General features: G+C 42.4%; 2 protein-coding genes across 3 annotated transcripts in view; one reads left to right on the forward strand and one right to left on the reverse strand.

Annotated features, from left to right (window-relative positions):
* Window positions 1-4,620, forward strand: part of tbc1d20 (TBC1 domain family, member 20) — a 28,012-nt gene extending 23,392 nt beyond the window's left edge. For both annotated transcript variants that reach the window (XM_043710832.1, XM_043710833.1), the window contains exon 8: window positions 1,387-4,620. In XM_043710832.1, coding sequence (XP_043566767.1) covers window positions 1,387-1,642 — 256 coding nt within the window. In that variant the 3' untranslated portion in view covers window positions 1,643-4,620. The remainder of the gene's footprint in view (window positions 1-1,386) is intronic.
* A 5,274-nt stretch (window positions 4,621-9,894) lies between these two features.
* rbck1 (RanBP-type and C3HC4-type zinc finger containing 1) overlaps window positions 9,895-22,656 on the reverse strand; it is a 48,728-nt gene continuing 35,966 nt past the window's right edge. The window contains exons 9-13 of the mRNA XM_043710078.1: window positions 20,619-20,730; window positions 18,974-19,153; window positions 15,425-15,523; window positions 14,896-15,039; window positions 9,895-11,170 (exon numbers count right to left, since the gene is read on the reverse strand). Of these exons, the coding sequence (XP_043566013.1) occupies window positions 11,090-11,170; window positions 14,896-15,039; window positions 15,425-15,523; window positions 18,974-19,153; window positions 20,619-20,730 (616 nt within the window). The 3' untranslated portion in view covers window positions 9,895-11,089. The remainder of the gene's footprint in view (window positions 11,171-14,895; window positions 15,040-15,424; window positions 15,524-18,973; window positions 19,154-20,618; window positions 20,731-22,656) is intronic.

The raw sequence follows: 22,656 nt of genomic DNA on the forward strand, positions 1-22,656 counted from the left end.
ATAGAATGTTTGCAGCATAGAATGGATCATTTGGCTTGGCATTCCATGCCAGTTCTCTACAAGAGCAACTAGGAGAAAGTGAGGACTGCAGATGCTGGAGAGTCAGGGTCAAAAAGTGTGGTGCTGAAAGAGTACAGTAGGTCAGGCAGCATCTGAAGAGCAAGGGAGTCGATGTTTCAGGCATAAGCCCTTCATCAGGATAATGCTGACTCCCCCACTCTTCAGATGTTGCCTGACCTTCTGTGCTTTTCCAGCGCCACACTTTTCGACTCTAGAAGTGTAACTGATCCAATCCCACACTCTTGCACTTTCCTCGTAGTCTCCAGTTTTTTTTTTACTTCATAATTGTCCAAATATTTTTGAATACCATGTTTGAGACTGCCATCTCCACACTCGGAACATTCAGGTCCTAATCAAGTGTTGAGGAGAAAAAGTTTTCATCCGTGTCACCGTTGCTCCTTTTTGTCTCTCGCTTTAAATTGGCGCCTCTGGTTCATTAATAGATCTAGTGGTCTCTTTAAATGTCACAGCTTGATTGTGAGTTACCTATAGTGTGTAAGTCATTTTAACACTGACGTGTCAAATGCACATAAATCCAAAGGTTATTCTTCAGAATGATACAGACTTTAAGCTGAATAAAATCCATGAGATGAATTCTCAACAAGTTTTATAAATTCTGCAAAATAATGGGTCTCCACTTAAAAATGTACACTCTTCAAACACTTAACATTTTAAGCTTCATTATTTTCAAGCTATTGCTGTAATTTATTTTTTTGAATAGAACTCCATTGAAGTCACTTTGAATTATGGCCTGGCTGTAATAATGCTCAGCAAGTGGCATTATCTAGCCTCGGCTGACGTGTGCATAATTATTTTGCAGAAATGTGTAGGTTGAGTATTTTCTTTCCTTGTTAATTTTATCCTCTTCCCTGAAAGTATTTTCTTGCTAAGACATAGTTCCACAAATGTTGTTTATCCTTCAGAGCCTCATTGTTTTCATTTAATAAACATTTTGTCTGTGACTTATGGCGAACTATTCACTTGGCTCTATGCATTTCCAGCATAGTCTACTGGAATAACACCCGGGTCAGGAAATTTGGCTATTTTCCTTTCTCCACCACCTAACTGGGTCCACTTGTAACCCACTATTGCAGCACAAACCAAGATTCAAACCTCTGACCTGTTTTGTAGCTCTGTGTTGCGGATAAGTCCACTAAGTCAATGGGTAGATCGATCATTAACACTTGGTTAATGAGCAGAAAATTCTAAATCACAATTTTATAAAATGGATTGATATGTTGTTGCCTTGTTTGTGTTGGTTTGAGAATTTGTTTACTACACATGAATTATCTAATTGTGAACCATTTTGCCTTTCTGTACCCACAGCACCGCTGTCTCAACTTTCAAGGATTTTGAACTGGTGTCAGCCCAGCAGCGTCCTGATGCAGTGCTCCGGAGGAGGTTCAGAGAACGGTTTCAACAAGAACCAAGAACAAGAACAATTGTGGCAATAACTGGGACCAGGAGGTTGATAAAACTGGCAGTAATGGGGCTGACTGTGGCATTGGGGGCAGCAGCCTATGCAGTGGTCAATACTGCACTGGAGTGGGCACCAAAATTTGAACTGCAACTGTTTCCTTAAAGGAAGAACTTTTTTAGACACTTTACAAATCTCCAACTACATAATGGGGCTGGGGCACAGTACTTTTCTTTGTCGTTGCCTTTTATTTTTAATTTAAAATGTGTCATTAAAGACTGCAAGTTGGAAAGTGCATATACTCGGTTAAAGGTAAGATTGGGTTGAACACTAGTTTTATGACTGCCATTTTGTGAATTATTAGCACCAAACAAAGCTGCAGTATATTGCAGAATGTCCATTTTATCAGTTCTCAAAATAAAACCTAGGGAAATGACCAATTTAAAAATCTGTTGAGCTCCCATCTGATCAGTTGCCAACCTCAACCATATTACCTCGACAAGGAGTGAATGTGTGTTGATCTTAAAAAAAAAAAAGGTTAACTGGGCAAGATCAGTTTATTTCCTAGAAAGGGCATCAGAGCTATTTTGGCTTGGCAGGGTTAACTTGTCTGCTCTCAAATGGCTGAAGTAGAAAATACAGGCTGAACCAATTCAGCAATCTATTTCATTTGTGATAGTTGGCAATATTGTCCTATTTGTCTTTTAACCTAATTTTGGGACAGTTGTGTTATACAGCTTGCTGAACCCTCTGTTCCAGAAGATCAGGCCCTGATCCCAACTAAATGACAGCAGACCAATTTCCAGCTCAGGATTGATGAAACCCTTCAGGTCATACATTCTCCCTGCATAATTGACAAAGCATCATGTAGCTGGGTTATGTAGTGGTAAATATGGCTGATTTCATACCTCATTTCCATGGAATTAGCTGATAATTGACAGCAGTGGAGTGGTACTCTGAGCTGCTTGAGAATCGGGACTGCAGTTCCTGCCACACAATAGTGTGCAATGATCTCTGCTGGAAAATGTATTCAAGTCAAAAAGAATAGAGTTTAGCTGAGCTACCTTCTCTTGAATAGAATGCCAACATTCACCAATTAATAAAGAAAGATCACTGGTTATTGCCAATGTGTTACTGCAGCAAGAAACATCATCTTGGCAAAAATAGTTTATTATTGTTTCAGTAGCTCATCCATTTTGTAGAATTAAATTGCAGAGCGAAAGCTTCAATCTGAAACTTAGCTCCAACATTTTGGTGCGTAGATAATAAAAGTATTTTGATCCAGTGAGGGAACAGTACAAGGTTTTGGATTTCAGCTACGGACAAGACCTCATCAACAGAAGTGGCACATGTACAGGCTTATAGGCCAAGCGTTTTATTAATGCACCTTAGCTACAAGCAGCGTATCAGAAACTTTTAAAGTTGCTATATATTGCATCCTTATTATTGGTGTGTTAATCACACTAACCTCAGTACAAGGCTTCTTAATTTGTATAGCTAACCCTTGTCAGGCTATATTGCTTGAGACTCTGGTATGAAGAAATAATGTCTTGATGTACTGTTAGCCTTGATATGCAATACACAATCTTTAATCTTGATGCCTGTTTTTCTTAGTTACAAGATTTATTTATAGTCACGTAAAGCACCCAATAATTAACTAACTTGTAGAACTGATGTCTGTACTTTGTTACTGGTTTTAATTCTTTTTCACATTTTCTTTACACTCTTGTTGCTCCACATCTTGCACTTTTTGATGGGAGCCTCAGAGATATGACAATTGACATTCTCATTAGAAGCAAGTGATTGTGTTATGAGTTGCTTTTTCTCTCAGATGCTGGACATTCCAGAGTTCATTAACCGAGAAGAGGAATTCTGGGTTGCTGGAGCCTATTTCCCATAATTATTTTGTGAAAACTTCCTGTCACCTTCTAAATCTCCAGTTATCTCTTAAATCTTGACGTCGTTTATCCTAGGTCAGATGCCAGTATTAAACTGCTTCCACTCATGGCTATTTACATTGAAATCAGGCAATTTCGGCTCCAGCAAATGTTGAACAGATCCCTGCCAGTCCAATCGAAACCACTCTCTTCCTTGCCATCTGATAACCTTTGGTGGAATATATATGGCAGCACTTGAAGATTTTGTGCACTTTGATTGTGATGCTCCTACACCTAAATGCTTTGTAAATATTTATTGTCAAAAGATTGTACATAGATACCAGTCAAATGACAGGCACGACTTTAAGAAGGTGCTGGGGTAATTGTGTCCCAGCGAGGAAACTACCTCTCTGAGGGCAGAGAAGCAAGTCTATTCAGAAAAAAGGAATTGTCATCCATCAAGTTTTTAATTTTGTCTTCCTAAAACGCTGAAAATATTATGAAACAAATTAATCCTGCATATGTTCACATTCTTAACTATAAGGTAATGCTCAAAAGAATTAACTGAATTCATAACTGCACACTTCTAAAATGTGCGTTTGGTCGTAAGAATAGTCCACTTGTCATGAAATTGTTTATATTATCACTTATCAAATCAAAATATCATTTTGCACTTTACTTTTGAAGTCTAGTACTTTCTTGGGCCTTGGAACGGACATTCTGCACCAGTGACATTCTCTATGGGATAATTTTTGTGGCTATTGTAAGCAGCAGTGACAAAAGAACAGCAGTCGGGGGAATCAATATTTGTATGATTTCAATGGAATAGTCCAACAGATTTCATGGTTCATTATCTCATTGTCAACAATGCAGTACTCACTCTAGTATTAATCCTAATTGTTAGTTAAAATCTTGCTGTGGCACTCAATCCAGAATCTCTCATTTTCTAATTAAACTTCAGAAATATTAGGACATGCCTCTGGACCAGGTGGGCCTTGAACCCAGTTCACTTGGCCCAGAGGTGTGGACACTGCCACTGTACAACAGGAACCTCTCCCAGATTCTCTTGAGTCAGAATTTAAGTGCTATAGCAACATTCTCTGAAGTAAGCCAGAAAGGACAGTATTTAGGAGAGGATTTGGTGGCAACTTGAGGGTGCTTTATAGAGCCATTGAGTTGTGCAGATAATTGCAAGATATTTTTACTCCTGGTGTTTTTTTTAATTGTGGTAATGTATGTTTATTTTTAATAAATATTTTTATTTAACATTGTGTAGTACAATGCTCTTTAGAATGCACTGCTTCAAGTTTGGCATCTGGTTAATTGCTTGCTGTTGCATGTTTGAATTTTTAACCATTTCAGAAAAAGGGATTTGGATTTGAGTTATGTTGAAAAATTGTGTTTATGCTACAAGTTCACAAATGTTTTGAATTCACACTAAGGTACATGATGGAGTGACTCAAAGGGGATTAGAATGCTAGTGAGCTCACCTGAGTGGTAGCAGAGCCATCATTTTTAACCAATGTGTTCAGATATGATAACACTGGAGCAGGTTGGATTTTAACGTAGGCCTTCTGGCCAAGGAGCAGGGACACTACCACTGCGTTACAGGAGCCTCTATAGCTGCAGTTCAAAAGGTTGATATGCACCTATTGTTTAAGCGCTTGTTAAAGATCTTGAGCCAAATAAGAGGTGGTCATAGACCCCACGGATGCATCCTTCTGTGTTGACGTGTGTTATTAAGCTTCCGTTAATTCCTCGATCAGTGTCACTGATGAATTGTTATTTGAATATCAAATCCCTTGTCTAGTTCCATCTCCAGTGAAATTAAGAGAACCTGGGAACCTTTTGATTTGATCCCAGACTTTACTGAGAAATATATAGTTGCAGTTTTTGAGAATACATTGTTGCTTTTGAGCTGGATCATTTGCTGCTAGGTCATTTAGTTATTAGGATGAATTTCCAAATGGAAGGAGAACATGATTCACCCAGTTTGTATGAAATCTCAGGCGCTAACAACTGGGAGTGATGCTGTGCTCAGCGTAGCTGCTCAGACCATCTTTTCTCTTTTATATAATTTCAGACAAATCTTTGATGTTTTAACAGCGTTTTTTCAGGCTACTTGAAGGAGATTGTTTTTTTGCTTTGTCGTGAGAACCAGGGTAGCATCCTATCAAGACTTTTTTAACAGTTTCACCATATTTTAATGAAATTGTCTTCATTCTTCTAAATTCTAGGATTTACTTGATTCATTCATCTCCAGGCAACCCCTCATCCTGATAATCTGGTGAACCTTCTTGTGGGCTTCTTAGAGAGATCCTTCCTTGGGCAAAGCTCCACACAATTCTGAGCTACCTCTCATTAAACAGAACATTTGATGGTTTTATAGCCAAGTGTAGGATGGTGAAATAAAATAAAAGTCCTGGAAAAACTCAGCAAGTCAGGCTGCATCTGTGGAAAGAGATGAAGAGTTAATATTTAAGTTCTAATATTACTTTTTTTGGAATTTAAGTTCTGAAGTCCAATTTGATTCAACATTTGAGCACTAGCACTACAGCACTTTTATTCGAGTGCAGGTTAAGGGGTTGGAGCATTGTGAAAGGTCAATTGTGATAATATGTTTTGCTTTCTTTTTAAAAGAAAAAGGACTTTTCATTTGGGCGAGCCAGGGGAAAAAATAGTTGTGCGGAGGGTTTTTTAAATAATACTGCATGGAAACAGACACTTTGGTCTAACTTGTCCACGCTGACCAAGTATCCCAAACTAAGCTAGTGCCATTTGCCTGGCCCATAGCTGTTTAAATCTTTCCTATTTATGTACCTGTGCAATTTTTTTTAAAATCTAACTACACATTCATCTACCATGTCCTCTGGCAGTTCATTCCACATATGAACTGCCCATGTGAAAAGGTGCTCCTCCGGTCCCTTTTTATATGCTTGTCCTCTCACCTTAAAAATATGCTCTCTAATTTTGAACTCCCCTACCCGAGGGGGATAAAAAAAAACACCTTTACCATTTACCTTATCTATGCCCCTCACAATTTAAAAAACCTCCTAAGGATGCTCCAATGAAAAAAGGGTCTCAGCCCCTCTTTATAACTCAAACTATCCTGGACCAGATGGGCCAATGAGCTGAGAAGTGGCAGATGGAGTTTAATTCATATAAATGTGAGGTGCTGCATTTTGGGAAAGCAAATCTTAGCAGGACTTATGCACTTAATGGTAAGGTCCTAGGGAGTGTTGCTGAACAGAGACCTTGGAGTGCAGGTTCATAGCTCCTTTGAAAGTGGAGTCGCAGGTTGATAGAGTGAAGGTTACATGTAGGGAGAGGCTGAACAGGCTGGGGCTGTTTGCCCTGGAGTGTCAGAGGCTAAGGGGTGACCTTATAGAGCTTTACAAAATCATGAGGGGCATGGATAGGATAAGTAGACAAAGTCTTTTCCCTGCGGTCAGGGAGTCCAGAACCAGAGGGCGTAGGTTTAGGGTGAGAGGGGAAAGATATGAGAGACCTAAGGGGCAACTTTTTCCCCACAGAGGGTTGTACGTGTATGGAATGAGCTACCAGAGGATGTGGTGGAGGCTGGTAAAATTGCAACATTTTAAGAGGCATTTGGATGGGTATATGAATAGGAAGGGTTTGGAGGGATATGGGCTGGGTGCTGGAAGGTGGGACTAGATTGGGTTGGCGTGGATGGGTTGGACCGAAGGGTCTATTTCCGTGTTGGTACATCTCTATGACTCTAATAGCCTGGCAAATCTTTTCTGCAGCCTTTCCAATTCATCGATATTATTCCTACAGCAGGGCAACCAGAAATGTATGCTTTTAGCTTGCTTATCCTGCTTTTGAACTTTTGCTGTCTTCTGCAGTCTTGGGACAATGTTGACAATATCTGACAATGCTGAACAATCCATTGGAACAGCTGCAAAGAAGATTCTTTGTTCAGTACTGCTTTAAAGCAATGCATTTACTAGTAATCCTACAAATAAACCACCCATCTACACTGTTTCTGTCTTATGCCGGTGGCAAATTGAAGGTACAATAGCAGGTTTAACTCATTTCAAGAAAATTTTAGTATTTTATTTCAAATCTATATATATATATATGTAATGTGTCCATTTGTTTAAATCTCTGTAGTATTTGATCACAAGTCTTCATTGATGTCACTATTCTGTATAGTATAGGATCTTTGCACATAGGTCACTGCCAGGAGCTCATTCATTACATTACAAGTAATGTGTTCTAGCTGTCTTGTACCTATCTTACGAATATGTTGTGCTGTGAGATGGAGACTCTCCAAGACTCAACCATTTGCCTATTTTAATTCCACCAGCAGCACCTCAAAGTCAACAGAAACGCCACCTGTACAATGTTTCAGAGGGTTCCCTGGCTCTTCAGTCAGATGTGCAGTGGAATGGGAGGGCAATCAGTGCTTTTGTCCACAGTAAAGGTGGATGTGTTTTTTTTTCAATGCAAATATCATGCTCAGCTCTTGTCTAAATATCAGCATCCAACTCTCCCTTTTGAGATTCATCACTGGATCCCTACAATATGGAAGCAGGTCATTTGGCCCATCGAGTCCACACCAACCCTTTGAAGGGTATCCCTCCCACCCTGCATCTCTCATGCCTCATCTACCTACCCTGAACATTCTTGGATACTGGTTAATTTAGCATAGCCAAGCCACCTAACCTGCACAGCTTTGGACTGTGGGAGAATGCGCAAACTCCACACAGTTAGTCACCTGAGGCTGGAATCAAACACAGGTTCCTGGTGCTGAGGCAGCAGTGCTAACCACTGAGCCACCACACTATCCTATGTTGCATAGCTTAGTGGAGAGAAAGCTGGATGCACTTGTATATTTCCATGAGGTATTTAATAAAATGCTACATAACAAACTTATTAAAGTTGAATAAAATAAGTGGATTCTTGGGTTGGTATTAGGGCCACTGTTTTTTTTGATTCATTAATAATCTAGATGTTCTTGTGCAAGTGAAAAGCCTCAATTTTTATTTGACACAAAACTGTGGACTATGTGGAGTATGGCAATAGACCTCAAGAGAAAAGCTGAGCAGGTCTAGCAGCAAATGTGAAGAGAAATCAAAGTTAATATTTTGGGGGTCTGGTAAGCCTTCCTTAGAACATAAAATGTTACAGTGCAGTACATGACCTTTGGCCCTTGATGTTACACTGCCCTGTGAAACCAATCTGAAGGCTATGTAACCAACACTATTCCATTCTCGTCATATGCCTATCCCAGTGACAAGTTAAATTCCCATAAAGTTGGCGAGTGTACAACTGTTGCAGGCAGTGCGTTCCACACCCCTCCTACTGAGTAAAGAAACTACCTCTGACATCTGTCCTATATCTATCACTGCTCATTTGAAGCTATGCCCCCTCGTGCAAGCCATCACCATCCTTGGAGAAAGGCTCTCACTGTCCACCCAATCTGATTATCTTAAAAGAGTCACCTCTCAACCTCCTAATGAAAACAACTTCCAGTCCCTCAACCTTTCCTTGTAAGATCTTCCCTCCATATCAGGCAACATCCTAGTAAATCTCTTGTAGACCCTTTCCTAAGCTTGCACATCCTTCTGATAACGCGGTGACCGAACTGCAATCAATACTGCAAGTGTGGCTGCACCAGAGTTTTGTACAGCTGCAGCCTGACCTCGTGGCTCCGAAACTTGATCCCTCTACTAATAAAAGCTAACACACCATATACCTTCTTAACAATCCTATTCAACCTGCGTGGCAACTTTGAGAGATCTATGTACATGGACGACGCGATCACTCTGCTTATCTACACCACCAAGAATCTTACCATTTGCATTCCTGTTACTCCTTCCAAAGTGAATCACCTCACACTTTTCTACATTAAACTCCATTTGCCGCACCTCAGCCCAACGTACTTTGGGACTATCTATAACTGTACTGACTTTACTATTATCCACAAATCTACTAACCTATCCTTATATGCCCTCATCCAGGTCATTTATAAAAATGACAAACAGCAGTGGACCCAAAACAGATCCTTGTGGTACACCACTCGTAACTGAACTCAAGGATGAATATTTCCCATCAACCACCACCACCTTCTTTCAGCTAGCCAATTCCTGATCCAAACCATTAAATTGCCCTCAATCCCATGCCTCCGTATTTTGTGCAGCACAGAAGGTTCCCATGGGGAACCTTATCAAACGCCTTACTGAAATCCATATACACCACACCAACAGTTTTACCCTCATCCACCTGTTTAGTAACCTTCTCAAAGAACTCAACAAGGTTTGTGAGGCACAACCTATCCTTCACAAAACCATGTTGACTATCCCTAATCAACTGATTCCTATCAAGATGATTATAAATCCTATCTTTTTTCTAATATTTCACCCACAACTGAACTGGTCTATAATTACTAGGGTTGTCTCTGCTTTCCTTCTTGAACAAGGGAACAACATTTGCTATTCTCCAGTCTTCTGGTACTATTCCTGTAGACAATGACAACATAAAGATCAAAGCCAAAGGCTCGGTAATCTCCTCCCTGGCTTCCCAGAAAATCCTCGGATAAATCCTATCAGGCATTGGAGATTTATCTATTTTCACTTTCCAGAATTTCTAAGACCCCCTTCTTGTGAACCTTTATCCCATCTAGTTTAATAGTCTGTTTCTCAGTATTCTTTCCAATGTGAATACTGACAAATGATATTCATTTAGCACTTCTATCTCCTCTTACTCCACACACAACTTCCCACTACTGTCGTTGATTGGTCCTAATCTTACTCTAGTCATTTTTTTTTATCCCTTATATACCTGTAGAAAGTCTTGGGGTTTTCCCATTCTTTCAATTTATTAAAAGTGGAGAGACAGGCTGGTAGACTGATTTAATGCAAACAAGTGAGATATACATTTTGGTTGGAAGAGTGAGAAAAGGAAATTAAAGGATATATTTCTAAAGGTAGTGTAGAAACAAGGAGACCAGCAGTGGGAAGGATGTGAAGTCATTGGAAAGCATGGGAACAAAGTTGAAAGAAGGACTGTTTTCCTTGAGAAGGGGAGATTTGAGAAGATAGCACTGTTCAAAATCTGGATGGATCACTGGAGAGAAACTTCCCATTGCCAGAGCGTCATGAGCCCAAGAACACTGCTTCAAGGTGACCTGCAGAAATCTTGTTTTCACAGTGAGTGGTGAGGGTGTGGAATATATGACCTGACAGTATGGTGACGGAACATTGAAGTGTAGTTTGCAGGGAACTGCATAATTAAATGAATCAAAAACAGTTGCAGAGGAAAAAGCAAAAGAGATGCTATTACTGGGCTCTTGTAAGGAGATGGTACAGACACAATGGCTGAATGGTTTCTGTCTACAGTGTAACTATGTACGTAAGCATGACTGAAGCACCTTCCAGAGAGGGGTGCCATTAACAGTGCCAGGAATTCCCTCTGAATTTCACCAGACGTGTGGCAGAAACCCGCTTACATACAAGAATGCTCACATATACGCTCCACCACCACGATTTCGGGGCAACATGCGTCTGTAAGCAACAAAATGACTTTACCCGAAGTATTGGAATTCAGCACTTTTTTGAAGCAGAAATATATTTGAATTCCAGCTTCTTAAGAGGATGTCACTATTGGTTTATCTTCCCCAGACAACAGTAATGTGCACATCAGAAGGAAATGTCAAACTTTCACTGCCATGGGCTTCACTGTGCCCAATATTAACTAGATGCACATCTGTTCAGTGGCAATTCTGGCAGTTGGGATGGCATGGTTTACCATTAACACGGCAACGGCATCCTCCAGTGATGTCACCTGTGCCCTGAAAAGTAAACCAGAAAGTCAGTAAAATGTGTACATCAACAAAACAAATAATCATCCTCTTCAGGGAAGACAGTGCGTGGTGGCAATGTCACTGGACTAATGATTCATCAACCCCAGAGTAATGCTGAGGGAACATAATTTCAAATTCCACTGCAGATTTGATTGATAAAGTTGGACTATAAAGCTAATAATGGTAATAGTCACCATGAATTCAAATCTGTGGTCAGAAAAACTCATCTGATTCACTAATACCCTTTAGGGAAGGAAATCTACCATCCTTACCTGGTTCAGCCTATGGCTGACTTCAGACTCTCAGCAATACAGCTGACTCTTTACTGTCCTTTGAAATGGCCCAGCAAACCACTCAGTTGAAGGTCAGTGAGGAAGAGCTACAAATGGTTACCTTGCCAACAACACCCACGTGTGTGTGTACTTCTGTAATTGGTTCCTTTACTTTTCCTTTGGTATTCACTTCAACTGAAGTAGGTTGGAAAGAGTTTTTTTTAGAATGAGGTTTCTCAAGCTTTTTGCTTCCAAGTCCATATTCACCACATCCCATTTGAGTAACAAACCCCAGTAAAAGAGTTTTTTTTTCTGTGTAAAATTTTGCTAAATATTTAAACATTTATTATCTGTACAAAAGCAAAGCAATGTGGATGCTGGAAATACTGGTGTCTGGTGGTATCTGAGAAGAGAGAAACAGAGGGCTGAATCTTCAGAAATCAGAAATGGGAGGGTCATGGTGTGCCAGAATCCCACTCATTCCCAACTCGGGCAGAATTAAATTAAATTCTGGGTGGCAATGCTGAACGTACTTCATTGACACTTAACATTGACTCTTAACAACCTCAATTGGCAATGAAAGGGCCTCAGCCTGTCTGGGATATGATTGTTTCAGCTCGAGATGAGTGAGAAACAGTGTACTCAGCCACTGAACCAGCATGGGTGGCACCCTACACTTGCCCCTGCTTGGTCACTTACCCATCCTCAGTGCCAGTGTTTGTTGTACCTCTCTGCCAAGTGCTAAAGATGGCAACTTCTGTTTGGCCAGTTGCTTTTGGCAGGTCATCCTTGCACAGGCGAGGGGAATCCTAATTCTAGAAGAAAGCCACTTACCACCAATTACCAGGAGATCTGGCAAGCTTTCAGATCCGAAGAGGACCTGGCTTTCTCTCCATTAATCTCTTCCACTGCCAGACTTGGTGATTCCGCACAGAGTTGATGTTCAAGATCTGAGAACTTTTCACTAGGACGTGTGAGGAAAGGTAACAAACTTGAAATGCTGACAACCCCTTAAGCTAACTCTGAATGAAGACAGTCACAGGAGAGACTCACACTGGATCCTGATTAATACTGCCCTAGGGCTGACACTAGACCCTGCCATGCCTGATTCCACCCTCACAGCTCCCAGATGCCACTCTCCAATGATGCCCTTGGTAGATTTATCTTTTTGAGTGACTTTGAAACATAGAAGCATGAATGTAGAACAAAAATCTGGGAAACCTCAGTAGATAAAGTAGTATTTTATGCTGTTTCTTCAGGAGTTCAGGAATGTGCCAGCACCATCAGCATAGTGATATTTTCATCACGTTTCAGGGAGGGTTTCTCTCCAAGACTTATTGTGTTTTGTCACATAATTGGTCCAAATCCATGTCAGCAACTATGTACCGCATTCCTATGTGGCCCCTTTCATCCAATGCGGCTGGAAGAATGGGTGAGGCGATATTAAACAATAATGCAGTGACTATAAACAATAATTTGTGTTAGGCCACCAGCTGCTCACAAGTGAGAATCTCATCTCAACGTCCAGAACTTGTTGGAAAATGTGACTCTTACAGTCTCAATGTGGAGAGCAGCCTTGCTTGAAATCTCACCCAATTTTCCCAAATTTCTTACCTTAGCCTCTGTGGTTCAGGGCTGGGAAGATACCACCCTCATGTCCCAGCCTGATCTTTTCTCTCCACAGATGCTGCCTGACCTGCTGAGGTCTTATTGAGGGGGTGGTGGGGTGGGAATGCTGCTGGTGGTGGTGGTTTGTTCTTATTTTTGATTTCCACCAGTTATTTGCTTTTGTCACTCGGGGAAAGTGTCTGGGTTTGATCGCTGACCGCAGTTGTTACCAGATCTGTGATCGGGTGGCAGGAACTATGCTGCGATTGGAATAGTCTTGCTGCAAGCCCAAGTGAGCCAAGTCTCATTTTCTCTGACCCCTCTCACACAACCCCCATCTTCCACAAGACCACAGTGGCACACCACATTGATGGCATTCCCCTCTTCCCATCTCAACCACCAGGTTAAATGAACAAGAAAATCTTGCTTTTTAAAGCAGGCAGTCAAAGAGTCATAGAGTCAACTTCCAAACATACAAAGAATAAGAATGGGCCACTTGGCCCTTTTGATCCTGCTATGCCTTTCAATAAGATCAGGGCTGATCTAACTATTTCTGCATAAATGCAATAGCCTTTCATTCCCTTGATAATGAAGAATCCATCTAGCTCGGTCTTAAAAATATTTAAAGGTTCTGCACCCACACACTAAGGATACAAGGTAAACCATTCAGGACTGAGATGCGGAAGAATTTCTTCATCCAGAGAGTTGTGAACCTGTGGAATTCTCTACCACAGAAAGCTGTTGGGGCCAGTTCATTAGATAGATTCAAGAGGGTGCTAGACGTGGCTAAAGGCATATAGGGTTACAGAGGGAATGTGGGAGTGGGATATCGCAATTGCAGCCATGATCATATTGAATAGGGATGCATGCTCATAGGGCCAGATGGCCTACTACTGCACTGATTTTCTATGCCTTTATGTGATTTGATGAAAAGAACTCCTAAGACACAAAACCCTCAGAGAAAAATCATTCCCCATCCACATCTTAAATGGGGACCCCCTTATTTTTAAGCTATGCCCCCCCCCCCCATCAACTCACACACACACAGACACACACACACACACACAGACACACACAGACAATTGAAGGAAGAGGAAATATCCTTTCAGGATGTTAAGACAGGGAATGGAAAAGACTTGAAAGGAGTGGGTGTTACTGTGGTCCACACAAAGGGGGACTTGATTTTTCTGGCATGGTCATTCCCTCTATTTTATTAATAATTAAACACTCCATGAATGTAGAAGCAATCCATGCAAAAAGTAAGGAAATAAATCCAGAGATGCCAGTGAGACAGAGGGAAACTTCCACTCTTCCACAACTGCATTGCAAAGTGGTGTCCTGCAGTGAGACTCTGCGTGGCCTTGTACCTGAGACTATTCAACCATCTCAATGCACAGGAGCGACTACTGGTGTGAGAATTTTATTCATGGGAGATAGAGAATAGGACAAAGCAGTTCACAGACACACCCTCCACACACACACGCACACACACACCCCAAAAACTACTCACAGAACCTTAGATCCTTGACAGAATTTAGCACCCTAGTATTGATCATAAAAGTTAAAGTCACCATAGTCCACTCCGTCATTAGTCAGAGATGACTGGTGGTGGTTTAACCTGAGGGTCACCATACCTCAGGTGAGGGGTGAGGTAACTTCAGCTGGTGTGGGAATTGAACTCACACTGTTGGCTTCACCAACCAACCATACATCCGATTGGGCTAACCAACTGCTATTGACTATAGTCACTGGCATAGACAAATTGGAACAAATAGTGTGTTTTCCTCTTATAGCCTCAATGTAATTCAACGTAAAAAGAATTGGACATTGTACCGCAGGTCCCCAGCGAGGTCCCTTTGTCACCCAGCAAATTTCTGTTTTACACATGGTGCAGCGTATCCAATCACAGCCACTTTTCTTCTGTACCACAATCTTGCATTTAGGACAGTTCATGGCATCCCCTTTCTGCAACAATGCCTGTACAGATACAAATCACATAATTAGGAGAGAACATAAGATCTCAAACACCAAGGGCAAGATTTAAAACCAGGCACCAGAGTTTGTCACGGATGCCCGTGGAAATTTTTTAGTGACCATTTTCGAAGTGAAAGGCAGAGCTGCAAACATTTGTAGGGTGCCAGAAATTGCCAACAAATAACGAGTCTGAGGGTGATGAGTCAGTTCTTGGGTAAATGAACAAACCATGCTGAGACTTCAAAAGTCACCTCTCGTTGTCTCTTGAGTAGCTGATAATTTCCCTCTTCCCCCCACACAGAGCACCCACCTCCTTCCATGAATATGAGGATTCCAACCCATCACTTTAAGACAACGCTTAATCCAAAATAAATACAAAGTTCCTCACCGTGAGCATGTCAGCAGTCTGTTTTGCAGCTTTGTTATTTTCAGCTTGAATTTTCAGGTCATCCTGGTACTGTTTGCAATTCATTCCTTCGTGTATTGCCTGTGTTAAGGAGCAGAAGGGATTATCACATCATTTTTCAGTCGGCCTGGGTCACTGGGAGGTTCTGGGTTCATATCACATGTCAGGAGTTAAGCAAATAATCCAAGTTAATTCTCCAGCACAGTACGACGGGGGGGTAGCACTGTCCGAACTGCTGTCTTTCAGGTGAGACAATAAAATAAGCCTTCGGTTGGTTGGGTGAATGTGAAATCGTCCATGGCATAGTCTTAAAGAACAGCAAGAGAGTTAACCCTAGCATTCTAATCCTCAATCAACACCAAAAAAAACTACCTTATTTCCCTGCGCTGCCACCTTCAGTGATCTGAGGACTTGCACACCCAGATCCCTCTGCCTATCAATACTCCGGTTCTGCAATTCACTATATAACCTCCATGTGTGCTGTAATAATTTTGTGATTCGATGAAAGAAAACACCTCTGAGAGTGCAGCATCTCCTCTGTACTTTGTTGACTTGCCATCTTGGCTGATGCGCTCAAGGGACTTACTCCCGAATATGTCTCTGACATTCTGACTCACCGACCATAACTCCCACCATTCTTTCTTTTCCATTCGACCTTTTCCTTTAGATTAGATTACTTACAGTGTGGAAACAGGCCCTTCGGCCCAACAAGTCCACACCGACCCGCCGAAGCGCAACCCACCCATACCCCTACATTCACCCCTTACCTAACACTATAGGCAATTTAGCATGGCCAATTCACCTGACCTGCACAGCTTTGGACTGTGGGAGGAAACCGGAGCACCCGGAGGAAACCCACGCAGACATGGGGACAACGTGCAAACTCCACACAGTTAGTTGCCTGAGGCGGGAATTGAACCCAAGTCTCTGGCACTGTGAGGCAGCAGTGCTAACCACTGCGTCACCGTGCCGCCCATATCATCCCTCTTCTCCTGAAGACTAGTTGCAGAGATATTTTTCTTCTCTTTTCACTGATTACACTCTGGCACCTCATTCAAATGGCCATTGTCTATCATTACGGAGGATTATAGTTAAGACCAGTCCTGTCCTCAGGTGATAGCGAGATAGCGAGAACCACTCTGTGGGTTCATATCCCATTCTCGTCGCTGTTGCCAGCAAATTTCCATGTTGCCATTTTTTGGGCAGCATGGTGGCACAGTGGTTAGCACTGCTGCCTCACAGCGCCAGAGACCCGGGTTCAATATCCGCCTCAGGCGAGTGACTGTGTGGAGTTTGCACATTCTCCCCGTGTCTGCGTGGGTTTCCTCCAGGTGCTCCGGTTTCCTCCCACAGTCCAAAAATGTGCAGATTAGGTGAATTGGCCATGCTAAATTGCCCGTAGTGTTAGGGACAAGGGTATATATGTAGGGCAATGGGTCTGGGTGGGTTGCGCTTTGGGGGGTCAGTGTGGACTTGTTGGGCCGAATGGCCTGTTTTCACACTGTAAGTAATCTAATCTAATAATTGTTTCAAATGGGAACCTCGGCTATTCTCTCTCTCTAACAGTTACAGTTCACTCAGGGAGTGTGAGTTGCTGTGGAATGTACACTTGTGCACACATATTGTTGTCTGCAACTTTTGATAGTGATGCCAGAGGTTCCAACGTTCTTTTCATCACACCACTGACCAGGAATTTCATTGGCTTTTACCACGGGTACGTGATTTTCAACAGGTTGAAATGGTCAACACACTTTCCTTGACCATTAAGTTAGGGAGTGGGTCTCAAACCCAGAGCTTCATCTCAGAGATGGAGATTGTAGGAGCATAGGAACAGGAGTAGGCCATTCAGCCTCTTGTGCCTCATCCACCATTCAATAAAATCATGGCTTATCTGTGATATACCTTCCTTTAACTATATCCTTTAATACCTTTGCTTAATAAAATTTTAAATCAGAGATAAATAAATTTAACAACTGATCCAGCATCCACTGCTGTTTGTGGAAAAAGGTTCCAAACCTCTACCATTGCTTGAGTGTAGATGGTCTGGCCCTAATTCTCAGACAATATCACTGATTCAAGAAGTCCCAACCAATGGAAATAGTTTATCTACCCTGTCTTTTTCTGTTAATATCTTGAAAACTTTGATCAGATCACCCCTTACCCTTCTAAATTCTGGAAAAAACAGGCCTAATTTGTCTAATTTCTCCTCATAACTATATTAACCCACTGCACCACTGGACCTTCCCACAATTCCAATGGATGCTACGTAGCTCTGGTCCATGGACAGGTTGAACTGAAGGGTCTGTTTTCCTGCTGTACATCTCTATGACTCTAAATTAGAATCAGGGTAACACATCTTGGAATGAGGCCATCCTGCCCATTCACATTTGTGATGGCCCTTTGAAAGAAATATCCAATTGGTTTCATGCTATTGATTAGCCCCCTCCTTCTTCCCCCAGTTGCTGTGCCCATAATTCCTGTTACTAAATCGACTTCTACCACCAGTGCAAGATTGTAATTCACTGAGTAAAAATTGAATCTCATTCACCCATCATTCTGTTGCCAAATATCTGACAAATGTTCTCTTAGTTGCCTCAGATCTGCTAATCCAGGCAGATTAGGGACTTTTCTAGTTGGTGTGGCTCACCTTTCTACTTATCAACAGCAACACAATGTCTCTTGGTTTTTCTCCGTGGTTGTGACAGACAGTTCAGTTCTTTTGTGGCTGATCTGAACCACAGCTCCCTTTACCTGCCTTCGGTTTGAAATCCTAAAGATCTAAATTTCAATAGATGTAGCTTGCATCACCTTTTGTGTAGGGAGAGTTGCAGGGGAGGCAATGGCCTAGAGGTATTATTGTTGGACTATTAATCCTGAGACCCTGGTAATGCTCTGGGGACCTGGGTTTGAATCCCACCATGGCAGATTCAATAAATTCAATAAAAATCTGGAGTTAAAAATCTAAAGATGACCATGAATCCATTGTCGATTGTCAGGAAAAAGCCATCTGATTCACTAACACCCTTTAGGGAAGGAAACTGCCATCCTTACCTGGTCTAGCTTACCTATGACTCCAGACCCACAGCAATGTGGTTCACTCTTAACTGCCCTCTGGGCAATGAGGGATGGGCAATAAATGTTGGCTTAGCCAACGACGCTCTGCATCCCATGAATGAGTCAGAAACAAGCTTTGATCCAATTAGATTAGATTAGATTACTTACAGTGTGGAAACAGGCCCTTCGGCCCAACACCGACCCATTCCCCTACATTTACCCTTTCACCTAACACTACGGGCAATTTAGACGGCCAATTCACCTAACCTGCACATTTTCGGACTGTGGGAAGAAACCCACGCAGACACGGGGAGAATGTACAAACTCCACACAGTCACCTGAGGCGGGAATTGAACCTGGGTCTCTGGCGCTGTGAGGCAGCAGTGCTAACCACTTTGCCACCATGCTGCCCACAAATGTCCGACCTGTTCCCACCAGCTTTCTCTCGAAGGTCCCTCCATCCCAAGTCCCACTCACCTTGCACAGCAGACAGTTCTTCTTCTTACAGAGGGGACAATTAAACTCATTGACATCATCTTCGTAAATGCACCAGCCCTTGCAGTCTGGGGTCTGACAGTGATAGCTATTCTCACTTTGATTCTCAGCAATTGCTAAGCTTCTGTCTAAGTACGTGCGATACTCGCTCTCCGTCAGGAGCTGTGAAGCAACACCAGAAAAGCTGAGTCAGAATTATACAGCCAACAATACTGAAATCAGCAGACAAGCAGTGGCAGAGTTTCAAAGTAGTTACATCAAAAGTTACAGTACGAACACCCGTGCATGTCAATATTTATTCTCTACACAAGTTTCCTTCCTCCCATCTTCATCTCATCTTATCAGCTTAAGTTTTTTTTTATTTGCTCATGGGTGTCACTGGCTGGGCCAGCATTTATTACCCTTTCCAAATTGTCCCAGAGCAGGAGGTGATGAACAATTGCAGCCCATGGGATGTGGTTCCATCCACAGTGCTATTCAGATGGCCTGTTGCATTGCTTTGATTGACAGGCCATCTGGTATAGGTTGAAAAAATATTTCCCATCTGTTGGTAATTAATTTTCAAGCCAGATGATGAAACTACCTGTGGAACTGTTTCCTAATGAGGAGGCAATTACTTCAGGAAAGAAAAGTAGACAAAGTGGGCAGTAAATAATGAAAGTTGGAAAGAATGAGGCTGAAAGCAATAAATAAATGAAATGAGTCAGATGAATAGAAAGTCTGTGTGTGTGGCTGGGTTGGGGTGGTGGAACGGGAAAGAATGTTTCCACACCCACACAAATTCCACACTGTGAGACTAGGCTATTCAACGCTGTGGGCCTCACTTACATTGTACCCAAAAGGAATCGGGTTTAGGAAATCAGAGGGGAACTGGAGTTCACCCAATGATGCACAGGGAACATTCCCAGGCAAGTGGATGGTTTCCAGGCTATTCACAGCCACAGCAAACAAAGGGAATTCCCAAACAAAAGAGGAAAACCTTTTCATGCAGAGGCTGGTACGTGTATGGAATAAGCTGCCAGAGGAATTGGTGGAGGCTGGTAGAATTACAACATTTAAAAGGCATCTGGATGGGTATATGAATAGGAAGGGTTTCGAAGGATATTGGCCAAGTGCTGGCAAATGGGACTACATGAGGTTAGGATAGCTGGTCGACATGGACGGGTTAGACCGAAACGTCTGTTACCGTGCTGTACATCTTTATGACGCTATAACCCAAAATTCCTTGTTACGCCAGAAATAGTCCTCCTATTGTCTAATAAACTTTCAAGACAATAAAATGTTCTCTTCTTGCTCCATGCCGATTGTGGTTAGTAAAGCCACACACAGGGGTCGAGCTAGCAAAAGTTGAAAAGGCGCATTTGCCCCTAGGGTGACATCGGGGTGTTCCTACACCATCCAAGTGAAACCACCTGCCTCTTGGAGGCATGCAGATTCCCTGTAGCTCATTTCTGGTAAATGGAGATGGGGAGACCCTCCCAGTTTTCTTAATCATGCACCCACCCAACACCACCACACCCCCAACCCTTGGCACCATTTACATCCCCTGTTTTGTAAATTTGGGATGATTTTGGTTGCTCTCGACTCAGAACGAAGGTGCGAGGAATCATCGATGAAAAAGACTCACGTATTTTATCTCGCGTTCCAGGATTTTGCTTTCACATGAATATAGCTGATCCATGTACGGACACGTCACATCAGCTTCAGTGCTGCTCAGGATTGTTTGCTTCAGACAGTCTCTGTGAACATTCATGGTCATTTAAAATTCCCACACACTCCATTTCATATAGCAGTTCAATCTTTCACGTCATGAGTTCAGTACAGGCATACTGTAAAGGCCCTTCAGCCCATCGAGTCTGAGCCAGTGAAAAACAACCACCTAACTATTCTAACCCCATTTTCCAGCACTTGGCCCATAACCTGGACATCACAATTCTACATCTAAGTATTTCGTAAATGTTACAAGTGCTTCTGCCTCTATTAGCCTTAAAGGCAGTGAGATTCAGATTTCCACCACCTTCTGAGTGAAAAAACATTTTCCTCACATCTCCTCTAAACCTTCTGCCCCTTATAGAGTCATACATTTTGGGATAGCAAATCTTAGCAGGACTTATACACTTATTGGTGAGGTCCTAGGGAGTGTTGCTGAACAAAGAGACCTTGGAGTGCAGGTTCATAGCTCCTTGAAAGTGGAGTCACAGGTAGATAGGATAGTGAAGAAGGCATTTGGTATGCTTTCCTTTATTGGTCAGAGTATTGAGTACAGGTGTTGGGAGGTCATGTTGCGGCTGTACAGGACATTGGTTAGGCCACTGTTGGAATACTGCGTGCAATTCTGGTCTCCTTCCTATCGGAAAGATGTTGTGATACTTGAAAGGGTTCAGAAAAGATTTACAAGGATGTTGCCAGGATTGGAGGATCTGAGCTACAGGGAGAGGCTGAACAGGCTGGGGCTGTTTTCCCTGGAGCGTCGGAGGCTGAGGGGTGACCTTATAGAGGTTTACAAAATTATGAGGGGCCTGGATAGGATAAATAGGCAAAGTCTTTTCCCTGGGGTCGGGGAGTCCAGGACTAGAAGGCATAGGTTTAGGGTGAGAGGGGAAAGATATAAAAGAGACCTAAGGGGCAACATTTTCACACAGAGGACGGTACGTGTATGGAATGAGCTGCCAGAGGGTGTGGTGGAGGCTGGTACAATTGCAACATTTAAGAGGCATCTGGATGGGTATATGAATAGGAAGGGTTTGGAGGGATATGGGCTGGGTGCTGGCAGGTGGGACTAGATTGGGTTGGGATATCTGGTCGGTATGGATGGGTTGGACCGAAGGGTCTGTTTCCATGCTGTACATCTCTATCTTAACTATTTTGGGATAAATCTAGAGTAGAATGTCACAGCACGGTGACTCAGTGGTTAGCACTGCTGCCTCACAGCACCAGGGACCCGGGTTGGATTCCAGCCTCAGGAGGAATGTATGGAGTTTGCACATTCTCTGCCTATCTGCATGGATTTCCTCCCGTCCCAGGATGTGCAGGTTAGCCATGAGAAATGCAGGGTTACAGGGATAAGGTCAGGGTCTGGGCGGGATGCTCTTTGGAGGGCTGGTGTGAACGCAATGGGCTGAATGGCCTGCTTCCACACTGCAGAGATTCTACGATGGACAGGAATGTCACCATCATGTGAACATACCCATCCTTAACAAGCGAAGTTAGTGTAAGAGTAGATGTGTTACTTGGGTTATAAAAAGAGAAATGGAATATAAAAGTGTAGCAGTAAAAACAGGGGACTAGTAATCCAGAGGCCCAGGCTATTGGTCTGGGGACATGAGTTCAAATCCCACTACTGCAGCTGCTGGAATTAAGAATAATATATATGGAAATAAGAGTATATCTTATTCATTCTATGATTGTAACGAGGTCAGCCAGGTAGACCTCATAAAATATGAGTTCCCTGATTGGACCAGACTAATAGCCCCAATCAGGGAGCCCTGGCTGACAGATATAAATAGGAGTGCCAGGGGTTCTGTTCACTCTGAAGGAGCCAGACCAATGTCAAGTACTATGTACATGTGAATAAAGGGTGACTTGATGTCGGGATACTGGTCTCTGGAGTTATTTCATTCACAATATATAGTAATGATTTGGAATGAGGAAACTAACTGTAATAT

The sequence above is a fragment of the Chiloscyllium plagiosum genome, chromosome 20, assembly GCF_004010195.1.
Source record: "Chiloscyllium plagiosum isolate BGI_BamShark_2017 chromosome 20, ASM401019v2, whole genome shotgun sequence".
Taxonomy (NCBI): Eukaryota; Metazoa; Chordata; class Chondrichthyes; order Orectolobiformes; family Hemiscylliidae; genus Chiloscyllium; species Chiloscyllium plagiosum.